The sequence below is a fragment of the Corythoichthys intestinalis genome, chromosome 17 (genome assembly GCF_030265065.1).
Source record: "Corythoichthys intestinalis isolate RoL2023-P3 chromosome 17, ASM3026506v1, whole genome shotgun sequence".
In the NCBI taxonomy this organism is placed as follows: domain Eukaryota; kingdom Metazoa; phylum Chordata; class Actinopteri; order Syngnathiformes; family Syngnathidae; genus Corythoichthys; species Corythoichthys intestinalis.
The window spans coordinates 24,269,713-24,291,020 of NC_080411.1; the positions used below are offsets into that span (position 1 = coordinate 24,269,713).

The 21,308-nt window shown below is 39.0% G+C and overlaps 1 protein-coding gene across 6 annotated transcripts in view; it reads left to right on the forward strand.

The window, feature by feature from the left end:
• Window positions 1-21,308, forward strand: part of si:dkey-247m21.3 (5-hydroxytryptamine receptor 4) — a 99,278-nt gene that overhangs the window by 14,910 nt on the left and 63,060 nt on the right. For 4 of the 6 annotated variants that reach the window (XR_009061055.1, XR_009061056.1, XM_057818262.1 and 1 more), the window contains exons 2-5: window positions 13,240-13,321; window positions 13,539-13,712; window positions 16,911-17,111; window positions 17,182-17,335. Coding sequence is in view for 4 of the 6 variants with exons in the window: in XM_057818262.1 (XP_057674245.1) it covers window positions 13,299-13,321; window positions 13,539-13,712; window positions 16,911-17,111; window positions 17,182-17,335 (552 nt within the window). In the remaining 2 variants the exon portion in view is untranslated. The other 2 variants (XM_057818264.1, XM_057818265.1) reach the window with 2 other exon arrangements.

Below are 21,308 nucleotides of genomic sequence, written 5' to 3' on the forward strand. Positions count from 1 at the left end.
GAAAATGCAATTAGTCAACATTTTTCCAAGTGATGATCAACAATTTTAATATTTTAGCAAGAAACAGGAGTTCAATGCAAATGATTGCAAGCTGCACAAAATGTGGTAGAAAACATTTGGACTCCGGGCCTTGAGTTTGACATCTGTGATTTAGATATGATTTGAATTTGAATTAAAACATCTTGTGGCATGAATGATGAGATATCTATACTGTATGTGCCTCTGCAATAGACAGGCAAGCAGTCCAGTATGTAATAACTCCATGTTCTCTTTTGTTTTGTCTAGAATAGCACGTAACACGTCACCTTTGCTCATGAATATTCATGACGTTAGCAACTGTTGCTAGGGGGGTCAAACTCCTTTTGTCCCTCGTGCTAGATGCATGTAAATAGTGTACGAACGAGATGTTTACTGAGCTAAACCTACCAATTCTGTCCAAAAATTATGTCCCTGGTGCCAAATTCACTGGTAAAGATGTGGAAGAACACACAAATGTTCAGTTAAAGAGATGGCTTGAGTGTCGAGGGCTGAAAAAGACAGGGAAAAGAGCCGACCTGATCCAGAGGTAGCTTTTTAGCGACACCTTTTTCTTGTGTACATTGCCTTACACCACTGACAATGACATTCTCCTGTTTCAACAAGCTATCCTTTACCACCATATGCCCTGTCTTTCTTATATATTATATCCTCTGGTTGTCTTACGTCTTTGACCGTTCTTGGGGGTAAATTGTATTGCTATTTTTGTGAAACAATCGCAAATGTTACTCAGTGACAGCCAGCGAACACTTTTAATTTTTTCATTAAAAACAAATCTTAATTCTATTAATTTATTTCCTCTTCCCCCTAACTAAAGTTGTTTCTTTACGACACAAAAGGTAAAGCTGTTAAGCTTCCCTGTTGGCATGAACAGGCTTACTACAAAAAAACCAAGGCCAAACATGGCTCATTTATTTAAATATCCGTATTTTAGAGAAATAAGCTTAAATTACTGTTGTGATATAGGCTATAAATACAATTTAAAAATTTTTCAGGTCATTCATTGTCAGACAGAAGCAGCACGGCAAAACGCCACGCTAAAAAATAAGTAAAAAAATCAAAATGGCTTACCGCTTCGGGGCAGGCAATGGCTCAGCATTGTCATCAGTAGGACCATGGCCCCCAACCTAATGTTTACTGCATATGAAGGTTAATGGCTTGAACTTGCTGGCATTAAACTGGTCTTTTGGACTTCCGCACAAGTTGATCCATTGTTCACATTTTTTCCTCTGAGTTTTTGGTTTTGGGAAACGTATGAAGAAAACATCCTTCATATTCGTTCATTTTGTGAACGGTTGTAATGTGTAGTTGTTTCTACAAGTTCCATAGCAGCCTTGTTTAATCGGCACGTTCTTTTTTTGAAAGATTACCGGCAGAAATCGAGCAGTACTAGCATGGGTTGTGTGCGAGCGCGCTTCTATGTTGACCTCCTTCCGGTTTATGATGATGATGTCACGAAGCCTTGCAATCTAAAAATAGCAATCATGCGGTACGCTATTGTTCCCCCTAATTATGTGATTTCTATCCAGAGCTTTATTAGTTTATATCTTAAAATTTGAAACCTTGTGTTCATTTTATTTCCATATTGTGTTCATAATCATAACTTGATTTTCCGATTAAGTACAGTTATATTACATTATATTCAAAATGACAATAAATCTACTATAGCCCAGACTTGAGGAATTTCATGCCCTTCCTATTTTCTCATTTGGGTCAGGGGTGAATTAGAGCATTTCTCATCTGACTTTTGATGTGGTTCCCAAGTCACGTTAATTAATGTAGAATACTCTATGTACTCATTGAGAATAATCTACTTATGTCTCGGTTGGAACAAACAGTTTTAAAAATTAATTTGCAATGCAGTTACTGTCTTGTGGCAAACATTATTTTACAGTCGTCCTTTTTTGTTCCACTGAATTGAAATTACTGTTGGACTATTAATATGTCTCACGCATGGCCACTCAAAAAGGCTTTCCTTCTCAATGTGTCTCAATGTGGAAATGACTGAGAGGAGGGTGGGGGCTATGAAGATGGAAACCACATTAGCTGGTTGTAAAGGTTTACTCTATGTACTGTATATACAGTACAGATCTTGAATGTACTGTATGACAATCGCGATGTAGTTTGTCTTTTTTTTTGGGGGGGGGGGGGGGGGTATCAGGGGCATCTCATTAGAGCTACACTCGTAAAATACAGGCTACCTCTACGAATTCCAGTCTACTGCCTAATTACTTGAACAAGAGGTGCCATCAGCGAAACAACCAGCTCAAAAGGCGCAGTGGTTTGTGTGCTCTTTTCATTCTCTGCATGCGTGCGAGTGGATTCACGCGACGCAAACACAGTAACATCTGAATTTCCCCTTGAGGGATGATAATTAGTAGTGGTTTTATGTATTCAAATATACATATTAAAATTTAAATGTCCAAGAACACTTTGTACAGAGAAAGTTTGTCCCCGAAGTAAGACAACACATTTAAATCTAAAGAATTCCGGATTTACTGTAGAACTTTATGATTTTCTACATTTTACAATAAGGGTGTAACGGTACTGTTTCAGTACGGGGTGCTCGGTTCGGAACGGAGGCGTACCGAACGAGTGAATGTAACCCTTACTTTTCGAGGCTGTGAGTCGATCGTGTTACAGTTTCTTTGTGTAGATTATATTTACACCGTCTACTATAATGAGGACCAACACAGTAGGACAGTATAATACCCAGAAACGTCAACGGTGCGACAACGTGGCCGCCGTGAGAACGCAGTGAAACGCCAATGCACACCAGTCGCAGTGCGGCCACGTGTTACGTGTCCCAGAAGCGGCTCAACGCGACGCACGCAAAAAGAACGGCAGAGTTTATTATTTGACGCGAGACACTGCCCTCCTGCGTCAATACTACTAGCAAGGATCGGGCAGACCGGAAGTCACTCGTGTAAAAATACGGTGGATCTGGTCGATTTTCAGACTAATATGCAATCGCAACCCACTCTTTGATTCCATCAGATCTCTTGAGTGGTAGATCGGGGCACAGTTGACTTGTCTTTGTTGATTTACAAGTGTCTTCTCTGCTAAAATAATAACCAACACGGCTCTGTGTTCAAGACAAAACCCTCCTACCACAACAAAACAAGTAGGAACTAATCTTCACATAAGAACTAAAGTTATACAACATAAAATATACAATATAAATCAGAGGTCACGAAACCGCGGACCTCGGTCCGGTTCCGGACCCCCAAGCCGTTTGGACCGGATCTCAAGCTGTCCGGACTAATACACGTTGCAACAACAAAAATCATTTTTTTCTGCGGGTTTACAGATCGGAGGTTCGCAACAAACAAAAACCTAAGCGTGACGCGCGTGAGCCAGCCAATGGGAGTGAAGCATTTGAAAGTTATTTTTAGAACAGCATGTCTTACACTCGCTTTTCAGACTCCTGAGCTGAATGAAGATGGAGAAAAGGCGAAAAGGTAAGGCAAATGGCGTGCTCAAAACGACGCAAGGTTGATGCAGAAAACAGAGTGTTTAAGGAGGAGTAGACCAACACATTTTTGTTCATTTTACCTGGCGGCAGCACATGCCTCATCTGTTCAGAGACTGTGTCCTGCCAAAATCTGCTACATCGGCGAAACGTCCTACATTACTCGAATTAGACACTCAAAGTACTACTGTGCGCGCTACACTTGTTTTGTTTGGATGCATACTGGCAGAACGTACTAAAAATGCCTTAAGAAAATACTTAAATGCAGTTATACCAAATAAGGACTGTTTAAATACGCTACGTGACTAATTTGGTCAACTTCTTCAAAGTAACACATAAAAACACAATGGTTAAAAGTATGAGAAGGTAATACATGCAAAAAGTATTTTTGAGGCAATGAAAAGGTTCTAAAAAACTAAATAAAAACAAAAATAGTGAGTACTCGCCGCTTCTGACCGATGTGCACATGCGTTCGGATGCTTGCGCAAGCGCGCTGAGCGTTGTGTCGACGTTTCGCCGCGTAGTAAGGAATGGCCGAACAACAGTAGCGCTTGTAAAAAGCAATTTGAAAAGGCACTATGAGACGAAGCACGCAGCTTTTTCGCAAAGTTTCCCTATGAACTCTGCCATCCGTTCTCAAAAAATAGCGGAATTAAGGGCTCAATATGATCGCTTTATTATTACTAATTAATTATTATTAAATATTATTTTTTAATTACTATAAATTTATTTTTTATATTTTATATACATTTTTGAATGTTGTAATTATCAGCACGGCCACGTAAAGATACGTTTGTATTTTTTGTAAAAAAAAGAAGCATTAAAAATATTTCTGGACCCGAGATTGTTGTAATTTTTTAAATCGGACCCAGAGGATTTTTAATTCATGACCCCTGATATAAATGAATACTACATCACATTTGTAAAATATAAAAGCATAATAAAATAAATAATAGCCCATTTAAATAAAATAAATTGAAATGAGCTAAAACACCTGTAATTAAATAATAAGAATAATACACAGATCCTGCTTACACAATTAAATTTATTAATTTCTGTTTTGCACTTTAACCTGAGAAAATCCACCAATAAAGCATTTGAAAACCGTTCATAAGAAAAAAAAAATGATTCATTGAGGCATTTCATTTGTAATATACATGTTAAAATCTTTGTCATTGGGATTGCTTTTCTCTTTAGCACAGGACTTCTTTTTTCTTCTTTCTTTCAGAAAGAAACCTGACCAATACGCAGGGTCTGAAAGGCAAATTGTTGTTGGATTATTATCTTTAAATACCCGCTACTTTTTTAGCAGAATTCTAGCTTTGTATAGACTAATGTTCCTTTTGTTGAAAGCACAAAAGTGTGTAATAAACAACTAGCACATTTATATTTTCCATTTTGTTTTCTTACTGTACCCAAAATGAACTGAACCGTGACCTCAAAACCGAGGTACATACCGAACCAAGATTTTTTTGTACCGTTACACCTCTACTTTACAACACACTTTTACAAATTATTTGAAGTAAATCCAAACACACTTTTCAGCACTGTATTGCACACATTAAAGTGGCATATCCACTTGTGTGATCTGTGCTTTTGAAAAGAAGTCTTCCACACAAACATTTAAGATTACAAAAGGATATAAAAATTGAGCACGATACCACACAGTCTCCTTGGAAACGGCACAAGAATATCCTCCACATAAGGATCTGCAAATGTCTTGTGTGTACACACGCACTGGTCAGATTTCACACGTCATAATGAGAGCTGTAGGAGGATTACATTGTATGCAACAAATGTGGCAGTATCCGTACTTGTCTTGAAATGCAATATTGTCAACCAGTTTGAGGACACGTGCTGACATTTTGTGTTGTAGGACCAATAATGTAGATGACAATATAGGCAGAAAAACATGGAATTTCAACATCAAAATATTAACTTTGACCTTTCAGTGTACATTTAGATGGCTATTTGTATCTTAGAAGTCACGCGATGTTGCCAGTTTTATTTCCTATGTACAGTAATTACCATTATATAATGGCCTTGCTCCTCAAGAGCCGTATTTTCTGTCATTTTTAAGATGAAAATAAGATGATGAGAAAGGGTAGTAAGCGTTTTTCTTGTGTCGATTCCTTTGCACCTGCAGCTGCATAATGACTAATTGTGATTTGTCACGTCGACAGTGGTTCAATTTTGTCCTGAATAATGCAATGGTTGAACAACGTCACCATGAATCAAAGGTGCAGTGCTCAGGAAATAAAGGTAGTGACATCCAGTCCAATATTGGTTGAAAGCCCATTTTTCTTTCATTCTTCTGCCTTTCACTCCACTCCATGCTTCACTTTTCTGTCACTCACACATGAAACAAAAATGGCGAGCTGTGAAAAGAGAAAGGACACCTTCTCTGGACATCCCACGAGAAATCTCACTTGCTCCCTCCATCATCCTCTCAAGATCACATATTTTCAGATGGGATTTTTTTTTGTGATGCATGTCTAATTATTTTGTAGCAGGAAGTGATATGATGGCTGGGTAAAGGAGTCCAGTGATTGTTTCTGATAATCAAGAAGTCAGAAGAGTGGGAAATAATAGTCATAGAATTGTGAGACGGTTGTTTCATTTACACTAAGTTGGTGAAACCACATAAATATAAAAATGTTAGTTGAGGAACAGGATTTTAAAAGTCATTCACTTCATTGATTGATTGCTTTTGTCTAACATGAGTTAATATTTTGGGTCAATTTTACTGAAGTACTATACTAGGACAGATAATTTTCTCCAGGGTATTTTGCCGACTATTTTTATACCTGTCCGCTCTACATTTAAGGTGCGTTTAAGCCCCCCGCTTTTGCAAAGTACGCCTGCATTTGCGCAAACTACGCATGCGTAGAAAGTAGCAGCCTCATGTGTTTTGCCATCGCCCGCGCAATTTACCTCTGAACCGGAAATTTCAAAATTTCTACACCTTCTAGACCAGGAGTCGGGAACTCTGTTTTGTGATCACAGTTTTTTTCGTGAACGCAATTGAACACATCACACGGGAGCAAGAGTGAAGTTGTGATTGAAATAAGTCTTTAGAAAACAACAACGAAAGCCTGACTTCGTTACTTGGGATGTTACAATCGATGCTCAGTCGGGCTCTCATCACTTGGAAAATGAATGGAAACATATGGTGTGGCGCTGCGTATATTTAATGGAAGCCGCAACCAGGAGTGCATGTGTATAACAATGGCGATCCTGGAAGTGGCGACAGTTTTGACAGGCGGAAATGTCATGAAATGTGCGCATCTGTGATTTGGGGTACCACACAGTTCACTTTTTGGTGTTTAACTTTACGCATTTTTATATACTCACATTCGGTCGGCATTGAGTTGAGTGGGGCCAGCCCTGCAGCTGGCTGATCAGAGACTAAACGCGGGATACGAGCTCTGGAATAAAACGCTCATGTCCGCATAATCTGCGATGGGAGGACCACAAATGGGCACTGAATTAAAGAATATTATTGCAACGTAAGTTTGAAGGTTCAAGAAAAATGTGTGAATGCATTAACAGCTTTTAACAGCGCGTTCAAATCCAGCGAGCCGGCCGGTACCACATTTAAAATTACGGGTTGGAGAGGCAGATGCATTCGTCAAAAGAGCCAGAAATGACTCAAGAAGACATAGGTTCCTGTTGGAATTGTTGTGCATACAGTTAACATTTATGCTTTCCTTATAGTTAGTCTGTCTAGTCAGCCTTTCCTTTGTCCTGTGCCATGTAGCCCCCATGTAGTCTATGTATTCTATTCTGTGGTCTATGTTGCTTTCCTGACCTCTCCCATTCTATTGTTTGCCCCTGAATAAATAAGGTTGCTATCACAGCAGCTGGGGGAGCAGCTACCAACCTCCACAAAAGCTACATTGACTTCCTGTGTGTTCTTTTTAGCCAAGCTAAAAGTACATAGACCTTGCTTCAAATCTAACAGTTCCTGACACTTGTTCTGGTTTCCAGATGATAATCTGTAAACAATGACTGTAGAAAAGAAAAGAGGAGCAGGAATGCCATGTCTTGATTGTCCACCTCCATTGTTTACAATGCCGTCATGCCGGACTAAAAATGGCGATGGCACGCTCCATGAGGTCACTTCCTTAGTATCCGATTGTTGTACGGAGACACTCGTCGATATTAAGCGGCGGGTAATTTTAGCCGGCTAACTTATTTGTGTAAGTTCTTGTGCGGATAAGAGGCACATTCGTGTAGCTGACATGCCATACAGTATAACTAATTACACCTTTAAGGCCATTATCCATCCTAGTGTAGACGTAGCTTAAATCTGGCCTATTCCAACTACATACAGTATGTGTATTCGTTTAACTATCCAAATGTTTGGTCAGATCAACCAATTTGTTTATTTATTTTTAACATTTTAGAGTAAGAATATTAATTGAAATAACACAAATCTTTGTTTACCTATAAATCTATAACCTAATCTGTGGGTACTGAGGTTTCCTCCTACATCCCAAAAACATGCACCTAAATTTGATTGTACACTTACAATAACTTGTCTATAGATACGACTGTGATGGTGAAAGTTTGTCTATATGTCTTGCGATAGGCTGGCAACGGGTAATAATGAAAAATGACTAGCAAGTAACAGTGTCAATGTGAAGTCACAGCCAATGAACTTTAACATTGAGCTGCTCTTAACAGCCTGCAAACACTGCAGGCTGTTGGTTCAACGTTTGATAAGCTCAACTACAAATATACCTGCTGACTGTGATATATTTGTATTTTAACTACTGTATTTATTTTACTGTATTTAATTTATGTGTCTCTGTTCACTCATTACCTGAACCCTTAACTTCATGTGGAATTTATGCATGGAACTAAACATTAAAAAAATCTGATTTTTATTTTTGATCAAGAATTGTAATCTTAATTGTTGTGTGTAAATTATACCCATTGTTGATGCCCTTATATTTACTTACTGTTTCATTTATTGACTGGAATGAGTTGATTACTAAATAATTAGAAATAATTGTTTTCATTGCTATATGAAAATCCCTAGCCCCATGACTTTGTATTAAAATGAAGGCCAAAAATTGGTGTGTCCTCACCAGCCTCAGGAGTAATGGAGGAAAAAGATACCTGCATCTCTGGAGTAGTCTTTTTAAAGATTAGTCTGATAATGCTGTACTGACGTAAATCATTTTTTCAAAAATTGAACGTATACACACATGCAGAAACCTACTACTGTGCGTACCAAGGTTGAATTTGCTCGCGATTGTCCTAAAACTGGAGTTACCTTGCTAATTAGTAAGGAAACTGGCTGGCGGATTAGCCTGCAAGCTAAACAACCAAAGCAGCTGGCGAGCTCAAAATAACCTGAGCCAGTTCAACAAATTTCATTAATTCATTTGGTAAAAGGCAGAGTAATATAAAAAACACTGTGTGCGTAAACTACTGTTGAACGGCTAAATGGCAAGCTGCTCTGTTACCCAGATTTCCTAAAGAGCCTCGACAATACAAAAGTACTACTTCAATAAGCAACACAGCCAAGGGCGTAGGTTTGCATAGGGACGGTAAGGACATATCACTACCAACTTTTCAGGATGCTCAAATTGTCCCCACCAACCTTATATGCATTATATAATAAGTTCAGTTATACAGGTAATTTAGATTGTATTCCCATGTGTTGTAAGGATAGAATTGACTAAGGGTGTGACAAAATATCGAATTGGTGATATATCGTGATACTTTGTATCCCAAAAGGTTATCGATATGCTTCTGCCAAGAATCGAGATATCGTTTTAAAAAGGTGTCAATGTTTAAAAAAAAACAACAAAAAAAGAAGAAGGAACCCACAAGTTACTACCAAAATCTTCCACCATTGACAGTTCTCGACGCCCAATCCATTTAGACTGGGAACGTTCGTTCATTCAAAATCGGGCTGCAGCTATTGATTATTTAGTAGTCGATGAATCGATGAACTATTTAATTCGAATAATCGAGTAATCGGATAAGGAAGATTAAAAAAATAATAAAATACTTGAGCTGAGCCTCACACGGTGTATGTATATTAAAAAAAAGAGAATCTATGTACAACAAAAGAACAGTTGGCTAACTTACAGTACATAGCAAAAGTCTCCTAGCTTAAATGCTACGAAATGCTAACGCTTTTTTACAGTGCTCTTAACAAATGGCTCAGACATATATTCTGACAAAAATTGGCTAAATATACCTTTAAACTAAATTAGGAATGCATTCAAAAAAAATCATTAGCTCAAACAAACGATTATGTTGGTCTTAACAGGGAGCAGGTGGATTCAGCCATGTGAAATGAGATCGACTAGAGGGCGGTGTATCCACCCAAATCAATAAAAAATAAATGCAAACACTTTCAAAACCATTGCAATGCCACTTTAACTAAACGAATACTCGAAGCAGCAAAATTTAATTTGAATCTTTTTTTTTTCTAATCGAATACTCGAGTTAATCGATTAATCATTGCAGCATTAATTCGAAACCAGAGCATTCGTACTCATTCTGTCCGATTTTCGGGGCATTTACAGGTCATTTCCTGTTGAGTTTGAGTCACTGCCTATTCATTTGGGTGATTCCCAGGTCACTTCCTGTTCTGTAACTAAAAATAAACAGGAAGTGACCCATAATATACCTCAAAATCAACAGGAAGTAACTGAAAATCAACAGGCAGATGACCTTAAATGGCCCAAAATTACCTCATTGCCTGGCATTAGCTGCCACTGACGGCCATAAACGTTCAATCCGTTTGAAGTGGAAGGGATGGCAGCGAATGAACATTCGTTCACCCTCCCAGTTCAAATGGATTGGACGTCTACAGGTGATAAACTCATTCCAATTCACAGCAGAAGCTTGTTTTTCTGTGTATTAGTTATTTGTAGATTATCCTAGAATGATTTCCTGACCAATGTATCCATAATCGTTGTGTCGCCATATCGTCAGATCGTTATCGTAACCTTTGTATCGCAAATCATATCGTATCGTGAGGTAACAAGAGGTTCCCACTCCTAGAAATGACCCTACCATTATTAAGTGAATTATTTTCATTATGTTCAGGCTTATATTTACCTCTTTTCACTGTAAGTAATTTAAAAAGACACCAATGTTGTGGAAGCAAGAAACACACCACTAATTTTGCTACTGGAAGTCCGAACTGTACCAGAGTTAACATAACATTAAACTGTGTGAACTTGCTAACCTGCAAAACTCGAAGAGTAAGCTGTAGAGAGAAGTGTCCTACTGTTTGTTTTTTCTACTGTTAAGGTTAATAAAAACTGTGAAAAATGTAGTGAACTCTGCTGGAAACTATAGAGCCAGAAAAACGTTAGCAAGAAGTTGCTTACAGAGAGACGGGTGCTGCATAACTTCATATGTTGCTCACACAACACAAAATACACACCACATAATCATAATCAACTAAGTACTTTTTTTTTTTTTTTTTTTAATGTAGCGTTGCGATCGACTGGTCGATTGTGATCGATGTAATAAGCACCCCTGATTTAGCATATCAATGAATTATAAGGGTTTAACGGTACATGTATTTGTATTGAACCGTTTCGGTATGTGGTGCTCGGTTCGGAACGGAGGCGTACCGAAGGAGTTTCTGACGTAATGTAACCCTTACTTTTCAAGGCTGTGAGTCGATCGGGTAACAGTTTCTTTGTGTAGATTATATTTACTCCATCTTCTCTACTATAATGAGGACCAACACGGTAGAACAGTATAACCCAGAAACGTCAACGGCGTGACAACGAGGCCGCCGCGAGAACGCAGTGAAACGCGGGCGTTAAAGTCAATCAGCCAATGCACACTTGTCGCAGTGCGGCCGCGTGTTAGACCCAGAAGCGGCTCATCACGACACACGCGAAAAGAACGGAAGAGTTTATTATTTGACGCGAGACGCAACCCTCCTGCGTCAATACTACTACCGGTAGCTAGGATCGGGCAGACCGGAAGTCACTCGTGTAAAAATACGGTGGATCCGGTCGATTTTCAAACTAATATGCAATCGTAACCCACTTTTTGAGTCTATCAGATCTCTTGAGTGGTAAATGGGGGACAATTGACTTGTCTTTGTTGATTTACTGCTGTCTTCTCTGCTATAATAATAACCAACACGGCCCCGTGTTCAATACAAAACCCTCCTACCACAACAAAACAAGTAGGAACTAATATTCACATAGGAACTAAAGTTATACAACATAAAATATACAATATGAATGAATACTACATCACATTTGTAAAATATAAACACATAATAAAATAAATAATAGCCCATTTAAAGAAAATAAATTGAAATGAGCTAAAACACCTGTAATTAAATAATAAGAATAATACACACGTCCTGCTTACACAGTTAAATGTATGAATTTCTGTGTGGCGCTTTAACATGAGAAAATCCACCAATAAAGCTTTTGAAAACCGTTCATAAGGGAAAAAAATGATTCATTGAGGCATTTCATTGGTAAAATACATGTTAAAATCTTTGTCATTGGGATTGCTTTTCTCTTTAGCACAGGACTTCTTTTTTCTTCTTTCTTTCAGAAAGAAAGCTGACCAATACAAATTGTTGTTGGATTATCTTTAAATACCCGCTACTTTTTGAGCAGAATTCTAGCATTGTATAGGCTAATGTTCCTATTGTTGAAAGCACAAAGTTGTGTAATAAACAACTAGCACATTTATATTTTGCATTTTGTTTTCTTACTGTACCGAAAATGAACCGAACCGTGACCTCAAAACCGAGGTGCGTACCGGACGGAGATTTTTGTGTATCGTTACACCCTTAATTAATTAGGTTCATATTCGTGTGAAATGTAGCCCTGCCCCCCGTTCACCCAATCTGTTTGGTCTTATTAATGTTCCAACCCGAGCTAAAAGTGTACATGCAGGTTATTCTGTTATATCGTCCCTACCAATGTTGAGACCAAACCTACGCCCTTGAACGCAGCACGGGCTGTGTAAATTATATACTATGTAATGTGCAAAAAAACATTAATTTACCTTGTCTAGGGCATAAATTCTCAAGCTAGGGAATTTGCACCCTCAGGTTGAGATGGGTAAAACCCAGAAATTGAGTAGATAAAACAACAAAGCATTTTTATTTTGACACAAAGATGAGCAAAGTGAATAACGATAGCGACATCGGCTTAAAGCCTTAGTGTGTAACACGCAGGTAGAGGTAGATGAGAATCACGAGATTACAGTAAATGGTGTTCTATCTGCAGGAAGTCTGCATTGACAGGATCACCGTCTGTCGCTCTGAGGGCATTGTATTGACACTTGAGTGTGATAACACCTCACGGTAGTCATAAAAAAAGAAACAGAGGAAGTTATAATAGGTGCTTAAAGCCACTAAGGTAGGTGAACAAACCTTTAGCTGCCTCTAGTAGATTTCAGCACAATGCCAAAACACAACTTTAGGACAAAATCCTGCTTGCATCAACTTGTGACAGGAAGACATACAAATCAGTTTATTATGGGTCCACATGAGCTGGTTATCTTGTCCTGTGAGTCTGCTCGTCTTTCCAAGTACTTCACATTTTAGTGCTTCCTCATTCTTTCTTGGATGTGTAACCTATTTTGTCAGCAGAAGACAACATGGCAACAGAAGAGAAAACCCTAATAAAGTTACTATGTATAATACATTTTACACATTGCAATTCAGTTTGTAATGTGATAGAAATAAAGATTTTATCATCTTTTGACAGATCAAGAGCATGGGGTGAAGAGGACTCTTCTCAGCTGACCTCAAGGCAGATGACCAGTGATGGCCACAGCATCACCTCCACTGTAGGTGCTTATCTGTAAAAACAAAAAATCTGTTTTTTGTTTTTTTTATTTCTGTAAGATCTCTTTTTTCATGTGCCATGAACATCTACTAGTATACTAAGCAAAACAGCATTTTAGACAAGGTTTTGATAATTCCGACACCAAAGAAGAAAGATCGGTGATTCGGGTCGAGGTATGTCAAACATAACGCATCTTTGGTTTATTTTGTTTTTGTTAGTTTGAAGGACAGTGTGATAAATACAGATCATCAACAACAGGAAAAAGAGCAGCAGGAATTTCTGAGGTCACCCGAGAACATCCTACTCACCATTGCACTGTCCATCATAATTATCATGACTGTGTTTGGAAACCTGCTGGTCATGGTAGCACTCTGCAAGGATCGGCATCTACGGTAAGATTAAAAAAAAAAAAAAAAAAAAACTCTCCAGAAAAAGGCGCATTAGTCTAATATTAAAAAACAGTTTTGTAGTACTGGTATAGGAGTATGATAATGATTGTCGAGGAAGAGGTTTAAAAATTTAATTGCCAACTGATTTTTAATTGTTATTTTGTTAGGTAACTGTTTACGTGAAATTTTGGTAGAAAAGGGCCATTTTTATTTCCATTCCCACCACACTTTTTTTCCTGATGCTGTTAACTCCAACCTCTTAAAATGATGACGACCTATGGTACATTCAGTAGCATGTTACAGCAATACTTGCCATTGTCCCCCAAAACGCATCCCTAAAGTGGTTTGCATATAAATAAATGAGCTAAACTCTGTCTTATCTAAACTTAATATCATGACTGTTGGATTTCCATTCTGATCATTGGGGTAATTTTAAAATAAATTATTGACAAGTAACAGCCAGGGGTGTCATGATGCATCAATTTGGATTGATATATGGATTGTTTATTAACAATCAAATTGAAATTGATTGAAATACAAAACATTGATCAACATCGTCATTTTTAGGTTTGTTAAAAAGAAGGGTTCTCGTTCAAATGTCTGATATGGTTCAACCACAAAATTGTTCAAAATGCCACAATTGCATTTATTTGTATTGCTATTGATGAAATGTAACTTATTGTGTTAAATATCCTATGCAGGGAGTACGTGTTCCATTCCTACGCTAGCGACGTTACCCGAATTTCCGCCTAAATCGGATTCACCCATTAAAGTCGAAATTTATGTCAAAATGCTTTGTATAAAACAACTAAAACACACTTTAAAAATTAATGTGATGCTGTATTTGTCATAAGTGCTGAGAGGTGGATGGACAGTTAATGTTTTTAGTGGTTTGCAACCGAAAGCACAGGACATGACTACTGTGATGCCGACAAAATGAAACCAAAACAGTCTTCTCGCTGCGGCAATCCTCCCCTCTCTCAGTCCAGTCACATGTAGTGCTTTTAGGGACAGCCCAGAAAACACAAAACTCAACACATCAACATGGCAACCTGAAGCATACGTGCAACTTGATTCATTACATTGCCTTCCTTTTGCGAACTTCAACTGTTGGCGACGTAAGGTCTGTGTCAACACAAAACTGCGTTTGGCTTTTTCCCGCTCCAGTTATTTCTGATGTTTGTCGGTGTCTCTCCTTTTGTCGTTTGTTTTATGATGCTTTTTTGAAGCTTTGGGCCCATAATGTGAAAAAAGGAGGGCAAAAAAGCCAAAGATCCTCCCGCCGCAAAAACACAGGCAAGCACTATGCACTAGCTAAAAAGAAACTGGAACATGAATGAGGCATGGACTTCGTAAAGTCAACATAGACCGAGGACATCGTAACCCGAGGAATCTCTGTAGTTTTCAATCATAATCAATATTGTATCGTCATAAAATAGTTGATTTACAAACCCGCAGTGGCGTGGGAAGTGTGGTTCTGAGGGTGCTGCGCGACCTCCTAGCGTTGAGGAGAAAAAGTTTTTGGTAGATTTTTTTATTTTTTTTTATTTTTTTTATCATTAACTCATTTTCTCCCAAAAATGTATAAATACGTTCTATTGTTAATTTTTTTAGTGTCCCAAAGACATATTTATACGTCTTTTACATTTTTTTTTCACAAGAGCCATCTCTAGTTTCTGATTCAACGTAGCTCCAAAGCACAATGCTGAAAATCCATTTTATAGCAATAAAACTGGCCACTGGAGGGCAGTAGCGCATTTGGTAAGACCCGCAACCCGATTCAATGGAACAAACGGCCGGGCCGCACGGCCGGGCGCCACCGGAAGACGACTGAATGGATTTCCGGTATGCCAGGGCGGCGGACGACCGAGCAGAACAACCGGGAGGGTGCCCGGGATGCCAGGCACTGGACGACCGAGCAGAACGACTAGGACCACCAGTGCAGCGGACGATGCCGTTGAGTCCATGCTGCTCGCCGAGCAGAGCCCGCGCCGCCATGCTCAGCCGCTCGCGTCCCCTACACCCTCCAGTGTCCCGCGACTCAGCAGGAAACGCACACGGCCAAACCAGTTCCCCCCCAGGAACACAGGTTTCAGTGGTCACCACAAAAGAAAGACTCAAAAAACATCCATCTTTATGAGACAGGCGGCGATGAGGGAAAAGTTTACCCCGGCTGTCGCGGCCACAACAGCGCCATCTCTCAGTTAGTTATGTGTAAATAAATTGTTATCAAAAGCTCTATTTGTCTTGTTGTTTATGTTATTTTGTAAAAGGGAAACATTATTCAGATGTTTGGGATGTAACTAAAGCAAAAAATAGCTGTGTTAAAGTCAAAGTTATGTTTGAAATGTATGCGTTTACAAAAAGCTCAATTTCTCAGTTTTTTCATCAGGAATTGGAAAATTGCTCAAACTAAGCTATTTTCTAATGCTGATTTCTAAAGAATGGAAAAAGATATGAACTAACTTTTTTCCTGCTGAAAGAAGAGAGCCTAATCTTTCTTTTGGTGGGTTCCATGTTTATATAGCAATAGAACAGAATAATCTGTGGGCCTTGCAAAATCAGTCAAAATCCAGTAAAACGGCCAAGAGGGAAGGGGGTTGCACCGGTGAAAATGGCTAGGAGTGAATGAGTTAAAAATGAATAAATAGAACATATTGAAGCAATAGTGTATTTAACTTGGGAATAAATGTATTTGTTCTAAAAGTTTTTGTTAATGACACCACTACGGGGATTTGCATTATAATAAACGGACACCTTTATTTCCAATACAAAACCTCCAACACACACTGTAGGTGAAATAGAACTGTCTTTGTAGTAGCCTAGTAGTAGTACGTAAACTATCCAGGATGCATGTGTAAAGCCATTGCGCGCGCCTTGTATGGAGAAAACGCGTGAACATGACAAATTTAGACTGAAACGACTGTTTTTGGATGGGAAAAACTAAAAAAGACCCTCATCACCCCCTGCTGTGAGTGACTTCAAGCACCCCTTCCTAGTAAACACATGACTGTATTTATAACAAAAATGCATTTTTTTAATAGTTTTCGGTAATTTATATGGGTAGTACCATTTTTTTAAAGAATTTTCAAATTAAAAGTTTAAATTAAAAAAAAAAAAAAAAAAACATGAATTCGTGTACCCAGCAAAATGTGAGTACAAATAAACATAAGTCCCTTTATTTTTTTCTTCCTGTCTCAGGAAGAAAAAGACCAACTACTTTATTGTGTCGCTGGCATTTGCTGACTTGTTGGTGGCGTTGGTGGTGATGCCCTTTGCCGCCATCGAGCTGACCACCGGCGTGTGGAAATATGGCGAGATTTTCTGTCTGGTGCGAACATCGCTGGATGTCCTTTTGACCACTGCATCCATCCTGCATCTGTGCTGCATTGCACTAGACAGGTCAGTGTCTCCCACCTTTTTGTGTCAACTAATCAGAAAAAGGTCGGCTGACATTTGGCGTGCGTTTCAGGTATTACGCTATCTGTTGCCAGCCCCTAGTGTACAGACACAAGATGACCCCTCTCCGAGTGGCGGTTATGCTCGGCGGGTGCTGGCTCATCCCCACGTTCATTTCCTTCCTACCTATCATGCAGAGCTGGAACGCCATTGGCATCGAGGATATAGTAAGTCCTCACTCGCTCTCCACGGTCGCTTAGGAAGAGATAATGAAGTTACTGAGAGAAAGAAAAAGCATCCCAATCCAAGGTCAACCAAATATATAGTAGTGAAGAGTCAGTATATCCTCCTTAAAGAGGAAGATGTTCTTTCAGCGAGGGCAAACAGAACATAAAGCTCCACAGTCTCATATTGTGTCTTTCTAATAACATTTTCAATCCCTCCAACAATGACACGGTTATGCAGTGATCACAAAACAATTTTGTCCTCAGCGGAGGCTCACTGGCTGCGAGCGATGACAGCACTTGAGCGGACATTTTCGGCCGCTCTGCCTGTGTTTTGTGGCCAGGTTATTTCAGAGCTACCTTGAAATAAGCTGCACAAATCCCAGGGGGCAGGGCAAAGATGGACTTATTCATTCCGCCACATTTATTGAAATACACATATTTTTGCCTTTTCCCTGAGCAAGAGGCTGCTCCCAAATGATATATATGTCAGGAAAACAGTAGAGTATTATATCAGACATATTATATATATGTGATTCTGACTTCGCTGGCCTTTTTTTGTCAAATGTAGATGAGTAATGTAATGTAATAATATTGACACAAGACATAGAAGTTACTGGTATTCTACTTATATTGTTAAGTACAAATGGTCTACATCATGTTATCATGAGAAAGGAAAATGAAAGTGGCGCATTACTGGATATAAATTGCAAAGGTACATGCCATGAAGAGGTCTGATTTAATAATACATCAGAACCAAAGCCTCAGAGTACCTCACCACACGCTGAGATTTATGGGTGGCAAAATTCACTTTTTGGCTTGAGCGCACCTGCAGAATTTAAAAGATGTGCGGACGTTTCACCTTTACTTTCTCAGGACATGGTGTACCGCTTGTGAGCCAAAATCCATGTGGAGAAGATCATAACAAACCTTTTTTGGGTAAAATGTAGAGTTGTAATAAGGCGGAAAATATTCAACATCCAATGCACAGTATAGCGGGGGTGGGAGGGTTTGGAAATACTTCAAGTTGAAAACTTTCCTTAAAGGGAACCTCGGACTTAAAGACTTGTAGGCTGTAATAAGCCACAGTTGTTCTCTTTTACTGAAATATGTTATTCGAAACACATAAAATATTGCCATTGATTTCTATTGAATCTATAATATTTAGTACATGTTTTGACCTACGGAGGGCGCCATGTTTTATGCGTGCAATGGACGCTTGGAGTGATGACGTAGTTTGTCACTGTCACTAGACGAACACTATTGGTGTACTGCAATTCCTTCTACGCGGCTAAACGTCCAGCACATCAGTTTAAAGCGGCGAGTACTTACTATTTGTGTTTTTATTGAGTCTTTTATTATCTTTTCATTGCCCCAAAATACTTTTTGCATGCTTTCTTGTGCTAGCTTTAAAGCAGGTTGTTGATCTGTTGACCACATTAGTCAGGTAGCGTATTTAAACTAAGCTTGAGAACGATAAACCAATACGACCGGATATCCGGTTTTACAGGTGAGAGGTACAGCTGTATCGATAGTTAAGTTACCATTCGACAGTAATTAGCCATTAAATATTCAATGAACTGATAGTAGAGATTAAATTCGGCTATCGCGAGCACAAGAATGCCTAGTTCAATGCATTGCTTAATGGGATAATAATTTAGCTTTTACTTCACATACTGCGCTTGTGTCATTCACCACACAGCGCACTTTGATTGAGACCGCACGCATGATATAATATGGACAAGCACAACTCACGGTCGTGGTTGCCTCAACTTCCCATGCATTCCGACAGAACCGCTACTAGTCGCCGTCATTACCCGATCGTCACGGACGTATCATAACAACGCGAGAGCTAACAAAACCACTGTAACGCATGCTCCGTAGCGTTTTCTTCACAGCCCAAAACGAAAACGAAACTAGTAGTGGCAACGAAGCAACATGCTAAAACAATGGACAGTTTGAGCACCCCCTCGCCAGCGACGTGCAGCGATTGATTTACAACGCACCCAGGAAAAACAAAAGCCGGACTTTGAAGTGAGGAAGGCAGCCAGATCTGTTTGCATGGGACAGAGCTCGTGTGAAGTGTGGAGCGGTACAGAGATGGTGAGTTTTTAACCCTGAAAAATAACCCACTACAATGGTGGAAAGGGCAGCACGACCCTCTGGAGATTTTTTTTTTCCACGAAACGCAGTCTTCATAAACATTAATATGTGGATTAGTTGATCTTCCTCAAGAAAAAATCTACCCTTCAAAAAAGATATGGACAGTGATGAGGAATAAAAAATGTGGAAGCACAGGCATAAGTGAAAGACTCTGCTGTGTATAAGGTTAAAGTAATGATTATTGACCTGTCTGCCTAAAATGCCATGTTTTTATTCCCCCCATTATACCAGTGGTAAAGCATAATTTATTATTTATTTATGATAACATTGCAGGTTTAATTTTTTTTTTCTAGAGCTGCTGCATATAATTAATATTTTTTGTCTGTAAGATGTTGACGTTGAAAGTTTGCACTTAAATTACTTACCTCTTGTGTTCAAAACACCAGAAAATACAGTAATCGAATTACTGCACTTTATTGTTGTCTGTCACTGGAGTTTTATTTTATTATCAATCCCATCCAACAAAATGACGGTCATATAGTAAGCCTTTTTTTTTTTCCCCATAAAAAAATAAAACATAACATTGGTATGAAATTTTGTTGTTTAATTTTGCTAAAAGAAATGTGGTCTTTTTTATATGTTTAAAATACTGTACGAACACACACAACAAATGTTTACTATCGTATCGTTTTCACTCTGTATCGAACCGTATTGTTCTTAAACTGTATCGAATTGTATCGAATCGCTCAGCCTTAAAGTGCCTGTGACACGAAAAAGCATGTTTATTTCATAATACACGCGGTATTTTATGCTCCTGAATGATATGGACCGCTTGGATGTGTGTGGAGGCGATCGCTATATTTATTTAGTTTTTTGAATCCCGCGCCAGGAAAATTAGTGACTTCCGGCTTCGGTCTTGCATTGAGGAGGAGGGCGCTGTGACGTGTACGGTAGAAGACGTCCTCTTCACTATACAGCGTACTGTTGTGTATGGGGACGAATGATTCAGCTGATTTTGCGGATTAATACGTTTATTTTTCGCATCACGCCAGCCAAACGGCTGCAGAAAAATCATTCTGTATGAGGGAGAGGCGTATGCGCCTTTTTGGAGTTTCAAAAGGTTCCCATTCACCGTGGATATTTACTGTGGGACCATTGGACTTACGAGGAAGTGAGTAAACATCTTGTTTTGTATTATGTCAAATACGAATACAGCGATTACAAAGTAAACACTACAAACTTCCTTTAAATGAAGGACTACTTACGTTTGATCATTGATAGGCATGTAAAAAGCTGTCCTAATGGTCATTAGCAGCAGCCCGTTAGCTGCACAACAACTCCAGCCACCCTCCTCCGGGGAACGAACTGTAAATTGCTCTCCGCCGGGCGGTTTGCCGATCCGCGACGACAATAGAAAACCGGGTCGTCATGTCAAATAATCCAGGATAGTTATGTGTGATTTTCCGCTTTGAAGACATTGAAACATCACTCGGTTCGGGTTAGCATGTCGGCTAGCTGTCACGCCTTCTGGTTTGTTTACATTCTCCGAAGCCGGGGAAGGGAAATGACATATGTCCGATTTAGGTGTCATAAAATATAGTTCGGGAGGTGCGACAGTAAAGGTGAAGTCGACAGTTTTGACCATTATGGAGTAATTTTGCCATGTCGTCCTGAATAAATGCATTTTTATTATTTCATATTCCATTCAGCACAAGACTGTTATTTGTCATGACCATGCCATTTATTTAGCAATTGGGGAAAATACTTGGATAAAAAGAATATCCTGTAAAAATATTGAAGTAAAGAGAAAGAAACAATGACATTTTGCCGCTCTCTTCGTCGCGTTTTCCTCATTGTGAATAGTTCTCCCTCG